Genomic DNA, 25,185 nt, shown 5'->3' with positions numbered 1-25,185 from the left:
TTGTGGGCGCTTTGTGAATCGGTCCCATGATGTGATAGTCAGCGCTCGGTACAGGTGACATGAACAAACCAATGTACCTTGTATAAGGGCCGGTTGCTAGTTGACAACCATTTGCCCATGTGTAATAATGTTCAATATTAATTTCCCATTTCCAGTGGGTAAAAAATGGCCCTTTTCTATCTCCTGTGTATTGACGGTAAACTTTATAAGCATGACAGTATCAACACTCGGAAACTTTTCATGGACCTTGTGTTTGTGAATGGAGGTTGCATTACGTCAATATACGCAATATTCCCCTAACATCACGGCGGCCTGTAAATAATCTACCACAGACCAGGCAAACCAGAATGTGCGTTCATGACAACGAGGAAGGTTCTACATTTTAACCACCCGATCCACATATTAGTGTCCTTGCGAACGGAGGGGTAGCTTATTGGTTAAAGCGTTTGATTAACACGCCGAAGTTCCGTGCCCTCCATGGGTTCACTAACTCACTCACCCTTGCTTGATGTTATTGCCAACGAGTTCCATGGACTTTTACTGAGAAAGCAATATTTGAAATGCTAGACTTCCTTATTGATAAAATGTATATACAATTTGGGGGTAACATTTCGGTAAGAAGTGGGCATCCCCATGGGCACCAATTGTGTTCCCCCTTCTTGTTGATCTGTTTCTGTAAGCGTATGAATCGGAATTTCTGCTTGGAATGGCAAATTCAAAACAAGGTAATATGGCCAAGAAGTTTAACTGAAGCTTCAGGCATATCGATGAGGTGAGGTGAGGTGAGGTGAAATTGGGTTTAACGTCGCGTCCAAGATTATTGCACTTATATAGCGACGTGCATGCACGTGTATGTGTGTGTGTGGCTGCTTGTACTAGTCCGGACTGATGCCAATTTATAGTGCTAGCCCACTGAGATACCATGCCGCAGTTTAACATGAATACCCCACTCAGACACAGTATACTGACTCCGAGCCGACCAGTCCTTGTTTTAGCCCCTTAATGCCGAGCGCCAGACAGGGTAACAACAAGTACAATCTTTTAACGTCTTTTTGTATGACGCGGCCCGGGATCGAACCCTGGACCTTCCGCTCTCCGGGCGGACGCTCTACCACAAGACCACGGAGGCGGTCTCGATGAGGTGAGGTGAAATGGGGTTTAACGTCGCGTCCAAGAATATTGCACTTATATAGCGACGTGCATGTACGTGTGTGTGTTTGTGTGACTGCTTGTACTAGTCCGGACTGATGCCGATTTATAGTGCTAGCTCACTGAGATATCATGCCGCAGTTTAACATGAATACCCCACTCAGACACAGCATACTGACTCCGAGCGGACCAGTTCTTGTTTTAGCCCCTTTATGCTGAGCGCCAGACAGGGTAACAACAAGTACCATCTTTTAACGTCTTATGGCATGACGCGGTCGGGGATCGAACCCCGGACCTTCCGCTCTCCGAGCGGACGCTCTACCACTAGACCACGGAAGCGGTCTTGCATATCGATAATCTCATATCGTTCAATAACAATTAAATAGCCAATTCCCTTCCACTGATTATCCACCTGAACTTGAAATAAAGAAAACCAGTGAGACATCCTCATCTGTTTCATATTTAGATCTATGCTTGAAGATTCAGAGTGACAAACCACTCTCAACAAGACTGTATGACAAGAGAGATGACTTCAACTCTCCAATAAATAACTTTCCTTTTATGTCGAGCAATATTCCTGCAGCTCCAGCAGATTGTGTCTGTATATCACAACTTTTGAGGTACAATCGAGCATGCTTTTTCTCCCAAGATTTCAAAGAGTGCCATACGACTCTTGCTCATAAGCTGTTTTGTCAAGGTTACAACCTCTATGGCCTTAGTAAAGGAGTTTTATAGTAGACGAGGTTCCCGTGTTGTTTTTCAAGTGAACAATTGCCTTGCATTTGCATGTGTTTGTGATGGGTGCCACCGGCGGGACAGGATACGCTCACCTTTTTCGCGAACACGGAATCGTGCAATGGACGCTGCTTTTGGCACATATTTCTTATGAATATGGAAAAGGTTTTTTTTCCGCTTTTATTTGCAGGATGTATAATGACTGTCGAAAATAAAATCTTATAAATTTCTAAGCTATGTTACGAACTGAAACAAAAGATTGTTTCAGCACAAATCCCGTTAGTCACCTTAACTCATAATCAAACATAACCAACCAACCAATTCTGTCTCTCCCCTGTCTCGCGTCGTTATAAGCTCTTGCAGCACTGCCGAATAAAGCGATTGGTAATAGAAGCATATGCAGCAACTGTGTTCCACTCTTAACCTTTAAGAAGGCTCATTCCGCATTAGTTATTCATTACATCCAATAATGAAATAAATGACGATGATCAAATTTGACGTGTTTGTTATAGTTAATGTGCCCAAAACACGTGGAACGAGTGACATGCTGTCATCACACAACTTATTTCAAAGATGACGGGATGCTGCAGGTTACATGTATACAGACGAGCCGAGCGTACACCGTGTTATGTGTCTCAACATATTGCCAAGCAGTTACTACGATAGCACGTCGCATAACCTCATGCCAAATTGGAATGTGAAGCTCATTCTTCAGCCTCTCTTTTTTATTCAACGAAGCGCGCTTAGATCAAGTTCCACACTGAATTAAAGATACTTTTCAAGCTTCTTTAAGGCCAACTCAAATTATTTATTTGTTTTTCAGATGTTTTCCCAAAGTTATGTTAGGTGAAATGGGCTTTGAACAGCGTATTTCTGACGACATCAACGTGATTTGGAATTAACTGCGCTGTCATAACCACACGTCACACAGACAATACAGTAGGCACCTCTCATGAGAGAGTTGGGTACATTCTGAGGAATCAACTGGGCATGAGGTTTAGACACGCTGGGTTCCAAGGCTTCTGACTCCTAACCAGAAACGCTCCAGGTTCATGATCTCTCGTGAGAATTTACCTCGTTTTGAAGCAGACCCAGCTAATTTATTTGAACGATCTGTAACCATTGATTAGTCTTGGGTTAACAACCACCAGAGCAAAACATCAGTTGTCAAAACAGCAATGAAAGCTGTGGAAACATCTAACGTCTCAATCTCTGAAAAAGGCAAAGTATGTTCTCCCGAAAGATTTAGGGCCAGTGGTGTGTTATTCTGTTTAGGCAACAGCGTGAGAATATCAAGGTTAACATTTTGTGGAAAACTTCCTAAAACGGTGTTGTTCCACCAGGACATTTCACCTTCTGGTCACAACTCTGTTGGTGGCTTGGCTGCAATGCATGACTGGCTTTGAACTCATTGAACATCCTCCGTATTCACCAGATTTCCACCTAGCTCTTCCTTAGCTTCGGTAAAGGCCTGTCTGGAAGCATAATGCTACTTTCTAATGTGGATGAAGTTCGCTACACTAGTGGTACAATGACACTCAAGCATCGTTGGCAAAAGTGTTGAAAATTAGCAACCAACTCCATCAATACTGTCAGTCATAGTTTGTCTCAGAATACCTTTCAACAACCTCCGTGCATGTACGTGTATGTTGCTGCTAGGATTAATCCAGATCCTGTTTTATAGTTCAAGTTCAGTGGGATACCATGCCGCAGTTCAACATAGATACACCACCCAGACACAACATACTGGCTGAGCCAACCAGTCCTTGTTTAATCATTGCAGGAAAACGGAAAATGACATTTTTTAACCAGGCCTTCCGCTCTCCGAGCAGACGTTCTATCTGCTAGATCACAGAGGCTGTTTTTCCAAAAGAGAAATACAAAGGTTGTTTCATATTATTTATATTGGAACTTTAACATGTTTTCGACTGTAACAACTGGTTTTGTTTTTTTTGTTTTTTGGGGGGGGATATTTATTCTCTTGGCAGATGTTGATTACACGATGAACTGATGGAACGTCAATGATCGGATACAGCTGCTTTCAGAACGGACTCCTTTTCCCTGTTGTTGTGCTTCTACAGAGGATTGATGTTGGACCCTCGACTACCTGAAGCCAATTTAATGCAAGAGAAGTAATTAAATAGTTAAAATCTTATTCCATGTAATCTTTTCCTCACAAAACCTCGCAACACAAAGATGGTGGGTTCTTTGGCGAATAAATATGAAATGTTTGGACATTTAGAAATTAAAGAGAGGGAACGCAGTTAGCTCAATGTCTTATTTCTTTAAAAGAAGTCAGCGAATTGTCATATATTTCTTTCATGTCTCACGAGGTTTTAAACACGAAACGAAATACAAACCCAATAACTGGAAAGTTAGACAATAGGATGATAGCAGAATGAAATAACTTTCAGTGAGATGAACTGCACTTTCTAATTACATTCTTGAGTCATATCCAGATATGTATGTCCGTCCATTAGACAAAGTGTCTACGCGCTTCTCAAAGAAAGGTGCAATCTTATGTTTTTGCTTTGCACCTAACTCTTCCAATGAGACTCAGATTGGCGCCAACTCTCAAATACAAAGACGCTTTTACATAGGAAAAATAGCTCCATATTGTATGGTTTACCATATTTATTTCAAGAAAGCACTTCTATTTCATGCTATCAGACGCAAGTTCTCTTATGACAAGATAGGATAAATATAGTGAAACTGTGAAATAGGAAGCATTCCATCACATCCGCGTCATGCAATAATAGTTGATACCGAGTGGGAGTGTCCTGAACAAATTTCCCGGCATAGCATTGGAAAACCTTATGTGTTTATAAATGTGAGGTAGTCTAGCTGTAGATAAGATACCTGTTGTTTTAATTTGGAACCGTTGAGATTTTTCTCCATTCTGTTTGAAATTGGTACTCGATCTGAACGCGTGTTTGCACATAGAGAACTAGGTCAGCTATCATAGCCCGTAAGGGGGCTTAGGTTGTGCAAATATTACCCATGTTCAATATTAATTACTTGTGTTATTGACTGGTTCGATATAATGGTTGCAAAAACATAGTTTTCTAAAAATGGAAGTAATCAAATAACCTTACATGGATACTTATTTAATTTCATCGCAACCTGTTGCATATATGTCACTGCTTGGACTCGACTAAGTATTTAATGGAAATCAATATGGCATTTCCCATTGTAGGTTGTAGAATTAGTGACAAAATGCTAAACTAACTTATCCAGCTACAAACTTGATTAAATAACAGATTTTATGTATTTTGAAGTTATACTGTGTACCATTTGGTTTGAAATAACTTCCCAATAGTAATGTGTACGGGGACTTGTGCTATTTACAAATTGCATGACGTAGGACAATCCCGATCTGTAGTTGTGTTATATATGAGCATGATACTTTCCTGTGGACATTATCCCGTTGCCACAACTATTACCAAGGGACCCACCCTGATGTATGTCTGAATACCGCCGGGTTTTAGCTTCTGAAGGCCATCCCTGCATGAGAGACTGCATCTTTATGTGACGCAGTAGTTATTGTACATTTTACAAAAATGGTATGTGTTCTGAAATAAATTTCATCATGTTTCATCAGCTGTTGTGACCAAATGCTTCTGCAGTGTACCAGTTAGTGACCAGCAATATGATAATGAACCAATATAATATAATGAACTGCACAGTTCTAATTGGCTCTTTTTAACATGCAACCTCTCTCTCTCTCTCTCTCTCTCTCTTGCTCTCTGTCTGTGTGTGTCTCTCTCTCTCTCTCTTGCTCTCTCTCTGTGTCTCTCTCGCTCTCGCTCTGTCTCTCTCAGTCTCTCTCTCTGTATCGCTCTCTCGCTCTCTCTCCCTCTCTCTCTCTCTCGCTCTCTCTCTCTCTTGCTCTCTCTCAGTCTCTCTCTCTGTCTCGCTCTCTCTCTCTCTCTGTCTCGGTCTCGCTCTCTCTCTCTCTCTCTGTCTCGGTCTCGCTCTCTGTCTCTCTCTCGCTCTCGCTCTGTCTCGCTCTCTCTGTGTCTCTCGCTCTCTCTCTCTGCCTCTCTTTCTCGCTCTCTCTCTCTCGCTCTCTCTCTCTCTCGCTCTCTCTCTCTCTCTCTCTCTCTCTCTGTCTCTGTCTCTCTCTCTCTCTCTCTCTTTCCATGCATCAACTCTGCTTTCCTCCGTACCAGAGTCGCTCCTCCACTCCCATGCACTGATGTGTAGATGCCATCTGGAAGGAGGGGGGGGTGGGGGTGGGGGGGGTGGGGGGGGGTGGGGGGGGGGTGGGGGGACTTGTTGCCATCGTTATAGAAATAATGTACTGCTCATGTGATGTATTACTCTATTAAAACTTTGATTATGAAAGTAACGTATTAATGTTTATCCACGGCTTGTAGTGATAGAACAGTCGTAATACCTATTGATATATCATACGGCAGATTTTTCATCTTACACAACGATTGTCACTGCTGGACAAAACAAAATATATACCAGTGTTTGATGGTGGTTAAAAATTTAATCAAACGAGAAATGGTTATTCGATGATGATATATTGATACGGGCATCAATAGCTGTGTTTTGGACCTAAAGGTTACATTGTTTCGCCGACTGTTTATTGCCGAGTGACGTTTTGATAACGTTTGTCATCTTTGATCAAATCCATTTTTCACGTGTATACTTTCTTTTGCCCAGCAGTTTCGTTGGTGGACCATCAAGTAGTGTGTAAACAAAGTTATTTCAACATCACGAAGGCATATACGTTTTTGTTCTAATTTCAAGGCTATGAAAGTCAACATAAAGTGAGTGACTATGGTTTTACGCCGCCTTTAGCAATATTCAAGCCATATATCCTGCAATATCACTCCAAAATGGACTCCACACATTGTACCCATATAGTGAATCGAACCCGGGTTTGGGCCGTGACGACCGAACGCTTTAACCACCAGGTTCCCCCACCGCCCCAAGTCCACATAGAAAACTAAAAGCAGTAGTGTTTCTATTCCAGTCATATGAAACATTAAATAGTGTTGGTGTGATTAGCCAATATTTATGTCAGAATATACATCGTGAAATATAACTGATTCTATTGTTGTAACTAAACTTGAACCATTCTTTGTTTTTTAAATATTTAATCAGCAACCCTTAACTTTTCAGCTTCAGTTCTTGGTGAACTACTTGGTGGTCTACAACGTTTTGAAATATACTGACAGGAATGCGAAACAATTGTGAAGAATATACTGGTTAAAAGAGTGTCTTGTGTTGTCCATTCGAATACAAAACCCTTTGCATTGTCATAAGAAATCTCTGCCGAAAACAGAGTCAATTTTACGATTCCGACTATATTGTGAGCATGTGATAATGAATCACTTTCAAATTGTGATGATGCCAGATTTTCGGGAAAAGGTGAGGATATCCTTCCCAACCGGTTACACCATTTACAAATACATGCAAAGGCAACTCAACTATTCACCTGAAAAACACAGGAACGCATAATACAAGTCAAAATAGGCAATCATCATTCTTGTCACTGATGCATCAAATGTGGAAATGTTCCCCACGTATCTACCATACAACTGCTTGAAAGCTTTTCTGGGGCATTTGGTGTTGTAACCTTGATCAAACAACTTCTGAGCAAGAAGCGAATGACGCTCTGTGAAATCTTGATAGAAAGCAATGGTCAGATAGCAATTTATACTTCACCAAGAAGAAAACTAAACGCCAGTACGTTTTCTGGAAGAGAAAGATTCAACACTTTGACTTTGGATTTGTAATACACATCCCATGATTTTAACTCCTTTTTGTTTGAATAGGTATGTATATATATATATATATATTTATATATATATCGAAGTATATTATAACATGTAAAACTGAAAAGTTCTAAAAACTATTTTTCGCTTGTCAAGATTATGTATTTCATGTCATGCTTGTTTATATTTCAGAACTTGGCAGTATTAATGGACAGTATGTCAAACTGCATGATTTCTGATTGGGCAAATGTATCTCCACCAGACAGGCACTGTAATGGTGATACAAAGATTACGACAATAAAAGCATTGCCACCTCATCTCACAAGCATCCCTTTTTAACTAACCTCCCCTTTTCAAATTAATAAAATATCCGCCATAAGTTCCAAACATGGAAACGAATCTCGTCATTTTAAAAATTCACGATATTTTAGAACAAATGATGAAAGAAGAATCGTTAGATTCACTTTAATTCATGTTTACTATACAAAGGACGTAACGACCCGTGTGCGATATTACATGTTTGAAATGAACAAGCTTCTTACTCGACGTTTTAGTTACACAGCCGCATATAACACCACACGAGCATGCAACAGGAGATCAAGATTTGTCCACAGGCCTTATCTCGGATTTCGGAATAAAAATAACCCACATCGCAGAGAAGAAAACACGGAGGGATAGATTCGAAAGTTTAATATATAAAACACGAATACACTTCTGCGACCTAACTATGGCTTCAACTGTTGACATTTTTACATTTATCTGATTTCAAAGGATGGTGTTTCTTCTGAAGCAGTGATTTAATTAGTATACGTGTATCAAAAAAAAAAACAAGACATCAGGATCTAGAACAATACGTGACAGAGGTGAGTTGATCGTGTGTTTCGCAAGCTTTTCAGAGTTGCACGTTGTTTATTTCCAACCTTGCATATCAGATTGTGTAAATGGGGTATATGGTAACTCGACCACCACCACGAACCAACTGAAACAGGCATCACATCGTGATATCGCAAGGCTACACCATTGCAGAAATTATCTTCCAATTCACAATTAGGATTGGTGATGTGAATCAACATTTCTTAATCATGAGTCTACTGTTTCATAGGTGCAACACGCACTCAGTGTTCATTCATAACGTTACTGTAGGGGGCGGCCATTGGATGGCCTAGGTTAGGGGGCTGGGATATAGAGGCACCCTAAAGATCTTTTGTGTCACTGCTTGTTCATAATGTGTCTCTGAAGGAGCATGCAGTCACTATCAGGGGAATCTCATCATACTTTAGCAAGAAGACAACCTGAGGCAAAATTATATTTTCCGGCATTTTCTGGAACACAAGAATCAAATGGTCGCAAGGCCAAGTTCCAAGAAAAGTCAAGATACTATTTCGGTATACCCGTCCACGTGTCTACAGAAGATGTGGTGTACTATGTGACAGCTGCACATACGAGTAGGTACATAGGATGTGGTGAACATGTACTTTGTTACAGCTGCACATGGGTACATAGGATGTGGTGTACTTTGTTACAGCTGCATATGTGATGTGGTTATACTATGTTACAGCTGCATATGGGATGTGGTTATACTATGTTACAGATGCATATGGGATGTGGTTATACTATGTTACAGGTGCACATGGGTACATAGGATGTGGGGTACTATGTTACAGCTGCATATGGGTACATAGGATGTTGGTACTATGTTACAGTTGCATATGGGTACATAGGATGTGGTGTACTTTGTTACAGGTGCACAAGGGTACATAGGATGTGGTGTACTATGTTACAGGTGCACAAGGGTACATAGGATGTGGTGTACTATGTTACAGTTGCATATGGGTACATAGGATGTGGTGTACTTTGTTACAGGTGCACATGGGTACATAGGATGTGGTTATACAATGTTACAGCTGCATATGGGTACATAGGATGTGGGTACTATGTTGCAGGTGCATATGGGTACATAGGATGTGGTGTACTATGTTACAACTGCACAATGGTAAATAGGATGTGGTGTACTATGTTACAGCTGCACATGGGTACATAGGATGTGGTGTACTTTGTAACAGCTACACATGAGTACATAGGACGTGGTGTACTATGTTACAACTGCACATTGGTAAATAGGATGTGATGTACTATGTTACAGCTGCACATGGGTACATAGGATGTGGTGTACTTTGTAACAGCTACACATGAGTACATAGGATGTGGTGTACTATGTTACAACTGCACATTGGTAAATACGATGTGGTGTACTATGTTACAGCTGCACATGGGTACATAGGATGTGGTGTACTTTGTTACAGCTACACATGAGTACATAGGATGTGGTGAACTATGTTACAACTGCACAATGGTGATAGGATGTGGTGTACTATGTTACAGCTGCACATGGGTACATAGGATGTGGTGTACTATGTTACAGTTACACACATGTAAACACGACGTTGAATATTATGTTACATCTAGACACATGTACGGAGGATGTGATGTACTTTAGTACAGCTACACACATGCACACATGTGGTGTCATTGGTTACAGCGACACACGTGACGTGCCTCGCTGGCGGCTCTCAAGCGGGTCTAACAGATTTCAGTCATTACAATGTTCACTGGTTACTTGGCAACTTGTTTAGTCTGTTGAACTTCGTTGATGATGTTTCTACACTGAAAGTATAATAATGATATGTTTATTTTTAAGAACTTAACTCGACACCTTAGCACTCTCAAAGGGCATATAAAAACAAAGTCAAAAGAGTGTTATTAAAAAGATACGTCTTGAGTTGGGGTTTGAATTTGGGAAGTGTTTCAGCATTCTTGAGACAGCCTGGAATTTCATTCCATTTCAATTGCAGCAACAGTTCTGAACGATTTACCGCCAAATACAGTTGTATCTGAGACACCGCCCTGGTTAATATTGGGAGACGAGCTCACACAAGTATAGTGGAGCTGTTCTATATATTCACTGGTACGACCAACACAATATGTTGCACCCAATACGTGCTTGTACATGTAGCCAGTGTAGAGATCTCAGGGTCTTTTGGGGGCTTTCAAATGATGATGACTTGGTGACCATACCAGTATAAGGAACATATGTTAAAGTATATACCAAGACACATATATGTATGTCATATACCTAGAATATTTCCTACGTGTTGTTATTTCATGCAGAGAACATAATCATCATGTGGCCTAGGTGGCAACAATTCGCTGTACAGAGGTGCACCCAATCACCGTACAGGATCCGCTTATGACTTTGAATACGAAAAGCGGCCAGGTTGTTTGGCTAAGTGTGTCAGTATCTGGCGTGGTTAATGCATGTCCAATTGCGTATATTTATGCTCATAATGTCAATCACCGAGTTCGGTTTAACGCTGCCTTTTCACATTATTCCAGTTACATCACGAAGTGATGCCTGTCTCAGATGTTTACCACTTTGATGAAACGCACGAGCACGGGTATGGTGCCGACAAACCTAGAAACATAGCCGTATCGAACAGGGATTCGAACCAAAGATCATAGGTTTCTGGCATGCCTAAGGGACGCAACTCTGTACAGCAAATTGAGGCGGCTTTGACGACAGGGTAAGTTTGTGAGTGAGTGTGTTTAACAGCATTTCAATTATATCACGGTGTGTCACCTAGAGATGGGAGGAGAGCCCGAAGCAGATTGTAGGCGCTTGCCACTCTAGTGCAACCCACAAGCATGACATGGTGTTGACAACTTTGGAACATAATCAGGAAGGTCCTATGTTTCTCTCCCAGTTGAGTAAGAGGCCAGGTTATGTTGATACACTGTGTAAAACCCGTCACTTGAAAGGGTTTGTCGCTTGTTTTTATCTGCATCCTTGATGGCTCCAATAGTGCCTGAACGGAATAAAGCCCTTCACACTCACTTACTCATTAGACATTACCCAAATATAAAAAGCCCCGGCTCCTGTACTTGTCAGGCGAACTACGTCTGGATCATGTGCGTCCAAGATCACTTTGACGTATTCAGCAAGATCCAAACTGATGCTGTTGACGTCGAACTCCTGAATCCTCACGATCAGCCCGTCTTTGCTGGTGCGTCTCATGAGTTGCTGTATGTAGTGCCACTTCTAAACGACAACAGCAACAACAAAAGGATAATAATAATAATAATAATAATAATAATGGTAATAATAATAACAAAAATATATTTTCACATTCGTGTTTACGTGTCGTAAATATTATACGTTGTTATGTTTATGTTGATTCAGTTTTTATAACACATATAAGAGTGAATCAAAGACCTTTTTTACACTGACAACGAACACCTGTTAATTTAACCAGAACAAATATACAAGCTGATTAGCTAAGCAACAGTATAACAAACAAATGTTATATTTGGGATAACACTTTCTTAGTATAGTACAGATCCTCGTACGTTTTGGGGGTCGAGTCACGGCCGGGATTCAAACCCACACTGCCAGAGTAAGGAATCTAATCGCCAGCGCACAAGTCTACGATCTAACCCACTTAGCCACCGAGGCTTCCACAAAATGGAAGTCCGACAGCTGATTGTCAAGATCACAAACTTTGTGTACCCCTCTGGCACGGCTCCCATGGCCGAAAGCTGTGAAGACACAATGTCATGTATAACAGCAATAAAAAGAAAAAAAGTTATATCCACACTTTGACAAGATACTGACAAGATGCATAGACAGCCAGTTATGTCGTCTGCGTCCAAGTAACACCTGAGAGTTGATTAATTCAACACGCTAATGAGTGAATAACCTCGGCTGGGTTGACTAACGGGAACTAAACACAGAGGGTCTATCCCAAAAATAAGTCTCCTGGACTACAAAATAGACGAAAACGCCTCAATATCCAACTAGTCTTATAGACTAAAGACTTACTCACTTTGACTGTTCGAGGAAATTCTAAACTCCCCAACAATACAAGATACTTGAGTATCTAGACTCAAAGCTATTTGGCCTAAAGCGTAACTTGACTCCCAATAGTAAATATGTACTTGACCTAAACTAGACAATCGCGGGAAAGTATTCCCACGTATTTCTAGAAAAACGAAGTTTGAAAAACCCTAGCTAATACGTTTAAGCTCAATACCATCAAAGTAAGTCAGTACCAGAGAGAATAGTGCCCCATAACCACTTACAAACGAACCCTAAGTATCGATCTGACCAAACCAGTAGCAAGACGGTCTAGCTATATCTGCAGGTGAAGGCAGGTGAAGGCACATGATTTTGCCAAGGGTTATTTATATACGTGTGCGCGGGTGTGCGGAACAACCTGTCCTGTCAGCCATGGGAATGCAATAGCCTGATAGGGTAACCAAAGTGTGTTTCCTAACATAGTGAAAGCCCGAATAGCAAACTATCAACTATACCAATACGGAATATGTAAGTACCATAAGCTGTCCAACAGTACCACTAGATTTACAACCAGATATGTATAATTATTGAAGTGGTTAAAATGACAAGAAATACATGAGAAATATCTCCCGGTACTAGATAATCGCGCTAGAGTGAAAATAAAAGTTACGATAACATTTTCATTACATGAATACTTTTCCATACCTGTACGAGATGTTTTACGTGTTTTGAATTCAAAGAGGCATAACTTGATACCGCGCATCACTAATCCGAGTTTACCTAAATCCGACTGCTAAAAAGTCGTCGAGACTGGTGATTCAAGCTTTTCCCTAATCTGGATCTACGGGTAAGGGGGAAGAGGAAGAGTTCTGGGCCCACTTGCGCAAAGCGATCTTAGCGCTAAGATGATCGTAACTCCCATTCTTTAACATAGGTTTAAGATAGTCTTAGCGCTAAGATTGCTTTGTGCAAGTGGGTCCTGGTCAACACCCAATCGGAGATGCATTCATTACATAAGGCAGAATCCGTTGATGGTCGGTTAGATTACAACATCAATCCCGATTGCGAACCTTGATCTGTCAGCATCATACACGTCTAGTGCACCCACTCACTCAGGCGTCTGAGGGGGCACGGGTGACCGAGTTGTCTGAGGAGCCGCAATTCTTCCTGTGCAGAGTTGTATACCTTGGTCCCTCCTGAAACCTATGATCGTGGGTTCGAAACCCGGTTCGACCTGGTTATGCTGCTTGTGTTTTGCATCAGGTCGGGCTTTTATCCCACGTTCAGCTGACACACAGTGATATAACTGGAATGCTGTTCAAGGAAGCGTTAAACCCAACTCACTCACTCACTCAGAAGACTCCGAAAGACATGACACTATATACATTACCAACCCGTAGTTGCGATCCCCTTTCTCCTAGAAGGAGAAATGTTGCCCTCATGACGTCATGAACGATTGGCTTGGGATGGCTATAGCTATGAATCTCTGCAATGGTGCCTTGGTTGACTGCCATCACATCATGCAAGTACTTGTTCATTCGTTTCATCACGGTCCGGACAGTTTCTGCTTTTTCTTTCAGTTCCGTTAATTTGGGATCAGGGGAATGAACACCAGTTTCTGCCAGGAGTTTGTTTATTTCCGATAATTGTCGACTCTCTATTGCCTTTTTAAGATCTAGAGATAAATGGTTTTTTTATATAAGAATAATTGATAAATGCGAGTCATTACTCACATCAACAAATCCAACACAAAACAAGGTTAGTTAACATGGAGAGAACAAATGAAGAGAAATCATTCATATTTGTGTGGTTATTGCTGTTGTCTGATAGCTATGTCAGTTTGTAAATTGACACGACGTGATATAACTGGAACAATGTTACAAACCCCTCTCACTCACCCACCCACTCACTCACTTAAAGCGTAGGAGGCATGATGAGATATATTTACCTGCACATATTAAATCACGATCAACACCATGCTTCCGGCATGGGGAATTCGAACCACTGCCAGTCTTATGTTGTCCTTTTTCTTTCACAGTTAGAGATTGTCTGATTCCTTGTACTTCTTCACTCTGAAAAGTTGAAAATGAAAACTTGAGCTTATCTGGTTAATCTATTGTCAAAAGACGTTAATAGAAATCCAGTGTAAAACTGATAACACATTTATGTGACATGTAGACATTAATCACCAACCTTTTCAGGATTCTGTTTCGGCCTTTCATTTGTCTTGGAACCTTTACTCAAATTTTGGTGAAGGTTTTTTATGTTATTGCTGATTGTTCTTGATGCTTGGATACCTGGCACGCCCGTCCGTGTTATCTGTGAAGGTGTGGGTATCTTGGTACTCTGGACATTAGAAGACATGGTCGAACCCGTTAATGTACGCGTATTGACTTGCGATGACGAGAGTGTTGTTGAACCTGTCTGTGAGCGTGTAGGCCTTGGACTCACTTTCCTAGTTGACCCAGTGTCTGAGGCAGGAGTATTTGGGTGTGGATTCTTAAAGATGTCATTTCCCTGTTTCGCAGTTATGACATTGCCTGATTTCCCAGGACCCGCTGAAGATGCAATTCCTTTCATTTTCTCATCAGTTGTAGAAATGTCCACAGGATTGGGAGATGATGACTTTTGTCTTGCATAAGGTTTATACAATGCTGTATCTTTAGTGAGACTACTGTTCAAATAAGCTTCCTTCATCAGCTTAATGCGGGCCGGGCAACTGTAATCTGTTATCAGTTCAGGAGAAGGAGAATTAAGAGGTGTTCTCATTGGTGAAAGTGAGTTTGCATTCCTAGAGGCTCGAGACTCTCGCCTCGACCCATGTAACTTATGGTTACTCTCTACAGCTTTTCCATTAAGATCCCCTTCGGCAGACACATCACAGGATTCATAACCCTGACTGGTTTCTTTGTTTTTGATTTTGAAAGAATATGTTTTGTTTTTAAGTTTTGAGGCCATTGACTGTTGTGATGGTTCCTTTGTATGGTCTCCAGGTTTTTCAACGTCAGTGTGACAAGTTTTGGTATCTCTATTTTCAGTGTGAGACTGTTTAGAAGGCACGCGTCCATTTGCAGTTTTTTCCCCGCTTCCTTCAGTTTCCTCAGAAGAAGGTCCCTTGGGTTTAGGTTTCTTTGAAAGAAAGGAAAACATTCCTTTGGCCTGTACAGACTCATTTTGTGTGTCAACAGATGGTTCCGACGGATTTGCTTTCTTGATATAACCATTCGTGTTTGTTTGGGTTGAATGCTTCTCTGATGCTGCATTTGTAGTAGATTTTGTACCTCGAGATGCTATATCATGAGGTTTGTTCTTTTCAGTTGTTAACAGATAGTTTGCAACGTTTCGGTGCTTGGCAGCTGAACTGTCTTTAGCATTAATTTCAAGGGCATACTCTTTCTTTGCAGATGTCGTTGGTATGTCAACGGTTACTGTGAGTTTGTCCCCGTCTTTGTGTTGATTGACATGTTTCTCAAGTTCTGGTGTAGGAATCTCGTTGTGTAAAAGATTGGCTTTGACATCTACTCCCTTCTGCGTTTTGAATGTAAAATCTACTGATTTCTTTGAATCAATGGTCACAATGCCGCTTTCTTGCGATGGACTTGACAACCCAGCTCTTCTAGCTGTTTCATTGAAACCCCATCCAATGGCAGGATTTTTAGGAAACGGTTCACATGTCCCCTTGACCCCAGAACAATCTATTCTAAAGTCGCACAGTGGTGTATCAGCATCATTGAGAAGCGTAAGCATGTATTTCCCTACTGTCTGGAGGCGAATGAAGAAAGATCTTGTTGATCTGATATTGTTAACAAATACATAACGGGACATTTGACTCTCTCCATGAAGCTTCTTCTTGTTTTTCTGATCAAAATAAAGTTCATATTTGATATCCTTTGCTCCTTTGGTTACCTGGAGATTTATCTCCACTTCCCCTTCTTTGGCAGCGACAACACCTTGCTGTCCTTCGGGTAATTTTAATCCAGATGCAAAGAAGTCATTATGGACCAAGGGAACCATCAGAAACGTTTCCATATTCCAAAGCTCCCCAAGAAGCTGCCATTTGGCATTACGTGGAAGACACCTATATATGTGATCCTCGGGGTCCGTTAGGAAATAGAAGTCGTCCTGGCTATACACATACACTAGACTGCCTTCCTCCTTATCACGCTGTTCTGCCTTCCCATCCTTTTCTATCATGTGCCAGCGTTCATTGCTGTAGTTCCCAATGGACACCATTGCCCACTTAGGGTTCACTATTCTCCACGATCCATCGAGATACACCAAGTTCCAGTAGCCATAGATGCATTCAATATCAATGTCACCTACTTCATATGTAGCACTTTTGATGTTTCCCTGCACAACCATACACGGCATTTTTGCGTTCCTGTTTGTAAACAATGAAAACATGTATATATTATGACAAAAGTAGTGTTTTAATATTGTTCTCCGCAGAAATGCGGTGGCAGGGAGCATAAAGACACGGAACTTTGGCGTCACAAAGGAATCTTGAGACTACTAAACCTGGACAATTGACCATCCCAGCATGTTTGATTCAATAAAAGCGACAAAACCATTTCACACCTCATAAGAAATCTCTATTTTATGGTTTCGACTATATAATATGAATCACTATCAAAAAGTGGTGATACCTGGTGTTCGCAAAAAAGGTGAACGCACATCTATTCTGCCCCACCGGTATTGTTTCAAAGTCATTCAGAATCCTCTCCATGTATCTGCTGACTTTTGTAAGGTGTGTGTCACTCCAGCAGGTAATGCATGACTACGGTTATTACAACGACAGCGTCTCGGTTTCACATTTAGATCTAGACTGGAACTGGGCACCAGACCTTGCAGCATAGTCTGTTGTAATACCGTTTAGGAAGCTCACCTGCAGAGAAGAGCAAAGAATTGCTCATAAGTTCCCCTATCATCCTGAATAAGCCGCATGTAGCCCAGAGGAGTGTTGACGTCATCGACATCGTCAAAATTGTCGTACATGATCTCTTGTGAGGCCAGCCAAACAAATATGGACCTGACTTTCTGCACATCATTCTGAAGCCCTTCTGTCAAATGTTTGATCAGCGTTTGGTAGGACGTGGCATCTTCCCTCGATGTCTGATGATTACAGGAAACGGGAAAATTGTAGAGAGTCTCCAATAATCAGTTTGGTTTGTAAAATATTCTATCTGATAAACTTTGATAAAGGTGTTGATATTTAAAAAAATGGCAATCTACATTTCCATTGTATGTATGTCAGCGCGGAATATACTGATGGAAATTGGCACAATTTAGAAAAAAATGATATTTGTGTTTGACCCTGTTACCATTTTACTACTGACTTATTTGGATAACATTAATCAGGAGTACATCCAGTCTGTTATTCACTGAATATGAAAAGTTTATTCACATGACACCTGTCATTCATAAATATAAACAATGAGTCTATATTTGCAAGCAGTGCTATTCATTTCGGGTGGGGGAATGTTACAAGATAATAAGCCACCAACGCAGTCCATCAGTGTTAGGCTCAGAACCCTTTCAGCCAACCCTCGTATAGCGGGCACGTTCATGGTGCGACATTGGATAATCTTATCTAATGTGCAACTGAGTTTTCTTCAAGGTAATGTTTGAATGATTAACTAGATGTAAACACCTTCGGTAATTTGTATAATCTTACTGTGTTACACGTTCAAAAACTCGTTACATTTCGTACTTTGTTCAATGGCAATAACGCTCTCTGAACGTTGTTATGTGTGCAATGAACATAATGGGCGAGCTGAAGTCAAACAAAATCAAACTCAATCACCTTAATGTTCCAGTACACGACATTTACCATTTAGATTGTTTGGCTGATCAATAGCCCCTACTACAATCAGAGCCTTGAACAATGCCTATCCGAGTTTCTTACCACACTGGCCTTTGCATCGATGGCTGTGAACAGTCGTGGATTGTAAACAATGTCTTTCTTTGTCTTGGGCGGCTTGAGTGGTGGGTAGTTGTTTTCAGAGTATGGCACGTCCACCTATTTGTAATTCAAGCTGGTTTAAATTAAGATATTCATTTCCTAAAAGCAGGTCCAGCCATTGACATACGATGAAGCCATTAGGGACTGATCATTCGATATTAATTAATATATTTATTGAAATAGAAAAATATAAATTGTAACGAAAAATTCTTGAAAAAATAATTACGCTTTAGATTGATGAAAAAAGAAGTTGCCTGCAACAGATGTTACATTGTTGCAATTGATTATCTGGTTTTGTAGTTGGAGCTGAAGAAATATCTTATCTGGTCCATGAAAGTGCGATAAGGTTATTTCATGACGTTTCCTCGGTGTGAAATGTAACCTCCAACCAAACAGAATTATTGGAGTATTAACTTTAAATTAACTTGTAGTCATGTATCATATACCTTCACATTTGAAATATCTGTGTCTCCTTGAAATCCGAGAATATGGATCAAATAAATCACCGTCGAATAACGATTTCTTGTTTGTTTCAGTTGTAGCCACCATCAAACATGGCCGCCGTGATATAGATGCAATATTGCAAAATCATACTCTATACAATGTGACTGTTTAAGTCCAACTAGGCTGCGGGAAATTGTCTCTCTGAATAGGTTGTATTCAAGTAGTACACAATTTAATTTAAGGACATATATCATTCTAAAAGGTTTTGATAACATTTGTTAACAAATGCAATTCCTCAGTTCAAACAGGACAGTTTTAACATCGTCTTGAGACAGATGAAACATAGTCACCAGGGTGCCGTTGTACAAAGCGAAATTAGCACGAAGGTGGTCGTAACTCCCTTTCCTTAAAATAGAACTACGACAGTCTTAGCGCTAAGGTTGTTTTTCATAACCCATTTAATAGTTATTTAGTGACAGTTTTATTTAACAATAACTATTGTCCTTACAGAAGCGATTTCGGCTCCAGGATTTCAATATGCGTATGTCACTTTGTAAACAAGCATAATATATTATGTAGAATGTGTAATTTACAGCTGATAGAGAATGAGTACCATTTTGTTCTCATTTGTCCATTTTATCAGAATTTACGAATCGCATGCCTACATCCATCAATATATTAAAGTTTAATGAATTAATGTCTTCTATATATATATATATTAATATACTGAAGCCTTTGACTGCGTATACATTCCATGCAATGAAGTTTAGAAATGATAGGATGAGTGACAAACAAGTAGAAATCAATATGTCAACCCACTATTCACTAGGATATGTTGTATATTTCTGTAATAAAGAATGATTGGTTGAAACACGCATAATGTGTTCGTCAGCAAATAAATATAGGATACGATTTTGAAATACACTGTATATTATGGGTGCTTACCTTTTTGCCAGGCTTAAACATCACTGCAAACCTTTGTTGTACAACAATCATTTAGGGTCACTGTATACTTATCGTAATGCTTGACTTTTGTTAATATCACATGCTAAGTTTGCAATCTAAAGTATGCATGTATTTCAACTCACATCAGGTAGATGGGAACTGTCCTTGTGTTTACTGGAGGCCCCGCCCATCATACTCGTTTACCTAAAACACAAATTGAACACAAGTGAGTTTAACGCCGCTCATAACAGTTGTCTATTCATATTACTACAATCAGAGATGGGGCCCGTGAAGATCCTGGTTAGAATGCTTGCCGTTTGAGGTGACTAACGGGATCGGGTGGTCAAGATCGCTGACTTTGTATATGCATGTCGTCGTATCCCACTTGCGTGGATCGATGCTCATGATGTCAATCACTGAATTGCCTGGTCCAGACTCGATTATAACCACCGTCATATAGCTGGAATATCGCTGAGTGTGGCGTTAAACAACAAACAAACAAACAAACAATCAGAGATGATGTCGAGAAAACGACGAGTGGGTAGTTCATTTTATGACCACGGGAAAGTTACAGAAAATAAAAAATTTCAAACATGTTCAATAAACTGGCTAAAATGACAAATTTTCTGATTTCTCACTACACGTGAGTTTTTCTACCATTTTTGTTACTGAATCCAATTGTACAAATATACAAAGAAGGGGTAGTGTGCATTTTATTGTGGTTGTTCAAACTTCACACATTGCTATAGAGGAACATTAGACCACACTCACAGTGTAAATAGTTTTGAATTAAGAGTATTATTAATAGTATTTAAAGTTTCAAAATATTTTGAAAGCGTATGTCTAAAACATTCATCTATAAGAAGACACCATAACTTCTCTATGTTAGTAAGCACAGATTTGAGCAAATCTATTAAAATACGCACATATGGATATTCCATCAACTTCCAACGTGCAGTGACATGCCATTGATGACGTTATACAGTGCTATGTCAGTCGATGATAAAGTCGACTGGTTAATGACATGTCGTTAAATGACTCAGATACCCTAACATAAAGGATCTAACTGGGAGTATGACTGAACGTTTCAAAGATAAGAGACAAAACCTTTTCCATTACCACAAGAAACCTCTACAGGAACGCTTGTACGGTTCCGACTGCATCATGAGCGTGTGGTTATGAATCACTACTTAATAGTGATGATACAAGGAGTAAAGGTGAGCGTATCGTACCCCATCGGTGGCCCACTAAGGCAAGTCAATTGTTCACCTGAAAAAATACGGCGGCACCCGTCACAACACATGCAAAGGTAAGTCAATGGTTCCCCTGAAACAAGTCAAAATAGGGAATTGAGTCGGACATATGTTTTTGTCACTAATGCGTCAAATCTGGAAATATCCCCGTCATACGACTCTCCTTGAAAACAAACGTCAACGCAAAAACCACTAACGATGATTATGTAATGAATAATTACCTATGTACTCACCAACTGAAGTTATCCCAAAGGCGTATAGGTAATGTCGGACATTACAGTTTGAGAAAGAAGCAGACATTATTTTCCGCTACACATTTCCTTCATTGTCGTTGTGTGACAAATTCCCAAAACCTATAGCAATATGAATGAAGCTTTTGTGTATCACACACACTTAACACTAGCACATGAACAGGGTGCATATAAGTTAGTATTGTGAATGATTAATAGCTTAAGAGAACTTTCAAACGGCTAGGAAATAGTCACGCGATATAGGATTTAAAGTCACACTGTCGGTAATACATTGCCAGGGAAATGATATGTAGCACGGGATAGTGTGCCAATTTGGTGGTTCATTTACTGAAAGGTCTTTGCACGACATTTACGCGTTAGTGAAAAAGATAGTTTGGTGTATCCTGTCCATCGATTCATTGTGACTAGAACACATACAGTACCTTAAGGAATTTATTGTATTGGCGGAGCGATGGGGTAGCCTAGTGGTTAAAGCGTTTGGTCAACACGCCAACGCCCTGGGCTCGGTTTCCCACATTGGTACAACGCGTGAAGCCCATTTCTGATTTAAATATTGCAAAAGCCGTGTTAAACGCAACACACTCCCTCAATCACACTTGTATTTGCGAATTATTATTTTTAAATTTTATAGGTTTTTGTCAAACAAGTTCTAAGAGGTTACTCTTACCTTAGCATTATGGTTAAAGCGTTAACTCGCTATGTCAAATACCTGGGTTTGATTCCCCACATGGGTACCCTGGTGAATCCTGTTTCTGGTGTCTCTTGTCGTGATAATGCTGGAAAGTTGCTGCAACGTCTCAACCATGGAGCAGTAAGCCGCTTCGAACAAGACAGTTCGGAACGCTACCCTCTTGGTCGCCTGAATATTGTATATAAGCGTCCCGAACTATACATTGTCTAAATATAGAATGGTTTGACCGTTAGTTGATTCTTATTACTCATTGTTTACCCATGGACAAGGAAGCTCAATCGTCGACGGCACCGCAATTCGCTGTAAATAGTTGCTTTCCTTGAGCATTCCAGATATCTTGGGTTCGAATCTCAGACTTGACGGAATTAAGATCCTTGGTTTATCAGCACCATTCCCATGCTCTTGTGTTGCAAACATCTAAGGGCTTTTCTCACAAATCATGATGACAATACGTGATCAAATAATACAAATTATTGAAATGCTGTTGAAAGCGGCGTCAAACCCATCTCATCCACTCACACTGAAGTACGTCCCTCCTCAGGCACCTTGTTACGTCCTTAAGGTCAGGTGTGTTTAGGGTAAGGAAAGTCATTATTAAAAAACTGTTTATACTTCAGTACTGGAGATTTATGTAACTTCAGATCATGGAGTTCAGTTTTACATTTATGTAAAATGCATTCAGGGACAAAATAGAATCTACATACAAGTATTTAAAATATAACTATTTCAAAGGCATTCACATACTTAACCAGCTATTAATAGGCTCCTTTAATTCACAATGTGAACATAGCTGTTGTAAATAATTAGACAAGGTCCTTTGAAACCCATATATCACTAGATGTTATCCAAACCTTGACAAGCAGATAAGCCATACAATGCACGCAAGAAAGGCATAACCTAAATGACCAGCACACCTCGTACGACAAAAACACGGATTCCTGTGATACATATTCCTCTCGTCGTACTGGAGACATGTTAATACATTGTAACCATATACGTGTTATCAGAAACATCCAATCTGCAACGCAAAAAAAGCGTATTTTATTATACATTGATATGTAGAGAACCGTCAGTTACGTTACCATAGTACATAATATACAGCATATACATTCTCGGTCAAGATATATAAGGTTTTGTTGTAATGTTTGTTTGTTTGTTCGTCGTTTAATGCGCGCTCATCAATATCAGAGTGATATGACGTCAGTCTGTAAATCTTGACCAGACAACCAGTGATTGATATTATGAGGAACGTCTCTCGCCGTCGGGGTATGAAGCCACGCAATCAACCAAGTCACCAATCATGACCACCCGATTCTTTCAGTCGTCTCGTACGACAAGCATGGGTTGCTGGGGACACTTCTCTGACCCGGAATCCAAGATGGAAATGAATCAAGATTGTGTATGGTATATTTATCTCACCTCCTACATTAATATGGATCCAATTTGTTTGTAATTATTATTATTATTATTTACAGATTAAAATAAAAATGCACCAAAAAGGGTTTGGGTGATCCTAGCACAGTCAGGCTGGTTAGGCTCATCATCAACTCAGGGCCCTTGCCCCCTCTGCACGCAGCCCAGACAGCGAATGGGACTCCCAGGAAGCGCTGCCTAGTCAAACCCACCCAGAACTTTTCGAAGAATGTGAAGACTCTCCAACACTGCAGCCTTCTGCATTATCTGCATTTATTTTCATCATCATCATCATCATCATCATCATCATCATCATCATATCATCATCATCATTATTATTATTATTATCATTATTTTATTATTATTATTATTATTATTATTATTTACAATAAAATGAATATGTCAGATCATGTAATCATTTAAACCAGCTCAAGTCCTTACCCAGTTATTAACAGCTGTTCCACTCGAGACTAGGTGGGGAATGCAGAGAAACATACGTATATCACTGGCACATCCGTTGGGATGGGGTGGGTGGGTGGCACATCCGTTGGGATGGGGAGGTTGGGTGGCACATCCGTTGGGATGGGGAGGGTGGGTGGGGATGCGGAGGTGCGCACTTGCATTTCAGACACCTCAGATGTGACTCGTGACCTTGGTATTATGTGCATCCACCCTTTCAACCAAAATCCTAGATCCGCCTCAGCGCATGTACTGAGAAACATTATGCAAGGAAAGGGAATTAGGATATATCGGCCAACAAAAATTCAAAGGAAGAACTTTTATCAAACGGCATATGGAAAGTTGCAAAGTAAATAGGAAACGTCAACGCCATCCAGTCTCCACAACTGACGGAACAAATTCCACTGGCGCTAAGGGTAAAATTGTTATGAAAATCCTACATGTATGAATGGATCACTGAAATTTTAGATTTAATTTAGGAGATAATTACTTTTTTGTAAATAAATTAATTCCAACTTTGCAACAATGTGATACAGATGAACAAAGCTATCAATTACAGACAGGGATGGTAAGGCAAATCAATTGCAATGTTACTTTGATTCTATTTAAAAGATCGATGATGATTGATAACTTATTAACTTATTTTGAAAACAGAAGGTACTTTTTGGATGACGTGGAGTGCAAGTAAATGATATCTATGATATGATCATGTCGTTGCTATTGACAACGCATTGGCCATAAAGTAGTATAAGAAACAGACATATCAATTACAAAGGCATTTTTGTTTTATCTAATAGTTCATTAAGAGCCAGAAGATTTTTAAAAAATATGACGATTGGCTCATGTATCGCAAAGGACTGACGCACATACACTCTGGCTAAATTATGAACCAATTTCACTGATGGTTTGCATCGATAAATTTTTTCAAAGAGTTGGTTCCAAACACTTGTCAAACTGCCTCTTGTAAAAATATCAATCAGGTTTTAAAAATCGGTCTTTACATTTTCAATGAGTTGCTTGAAATTTATAACCAATTTTGTGTAGCAGCTGATAAATGAACACTTGTATGGCTTTCTGTGATACATCCACACATTTTCATCAAGTGTGGCACAGAGTGTTTTCAAACTGAAAAGCTATGATATACGTGATTTACTTTACACTCGCAATCAATCTGTCTTTTTTAAAGGAATATTCTGAGATACAAGTGTATTAAAAGAGGGAACCAACAATGTTCAGCCCTTGGCACATTTCTCACTGTTAGCAATTACTACTGTGCTTAATGTAACTGTCTTACATGAG

The 25,185-nt window shown here is 40.1% G+C and overlaps 1 protein-coding gene across 1 annotated transcript; it reads right to left on the bottom strand.

Moving 5' to 3' along the window:
* Window positions 1–12,096: 12,096 nt before the first annotated feature.
* On the bottom strand, window positions 12,097–24,050 carry LOC139456390 (uncharacterized). Its single transcript, XM_071238082.1, has 7 exons — window positions 23,925–24,050; window positions 18,374–18,487; window positions 17,354–17,580; window positions 14,920–16,849; window positions 14,417–14,540; window positions 13,859–14,143; window positions 12,097–12,209 (listed from the first exon to the last, which is right to left on the bottom strand). Exons 1-7 carry the CDS (start codon window positions 24,048–24,050, stop codon window positions 12,097–12,099), a joined length of 2,919 nt encoding a protein of 972 aa, XP_071094183.1.
* Between the last annotated feature and the right edge of the window lie 1,135 nt (window positions 24,051–25,185).

This window comes from Haliotis cracherodii, unplaced genomic scaffold, assembly GCF_022045235.1.
Source record: "Haliotis cracherodii isolate W230 unplaced genomic scaffold, xgHalCrac1.p SCAF_1, whole genome shotgun sequence".
Classification (NCBI taxonomy): Eukaryota; Metazoa; Mollusca; class Gastropoda; order Lepetellida; family Haliotidae; genus Haliotis; species Haliotis cracherodii.
This window is presented reverse-complemented; position numbering and strand designations above follow the sequence as displayed.

Coding starts and splice junctions, on each gene's coding strand:
- LOC139456390 (XM_071238082.1), bottom strand. CDS start 24,050: ATGCAAGTGCGCACCTCCGCATCCCCACCCACCCTCCCCATCCCAACG. Junction 16,850..17,353: donor TTCTTTGCTCTTCTCTGCAG/GTGAGCTTCCTA, acceptor GTTTACAAACAG/GAACGCAAAAATGCCGTGTA. Junction 12,210..13,858: donor GGGATCGCAACTACGGGTTG/GTAATGTATATA, acceptor GTGTCTTCACAG/CTTTCGGCCATGGGAGCCGT.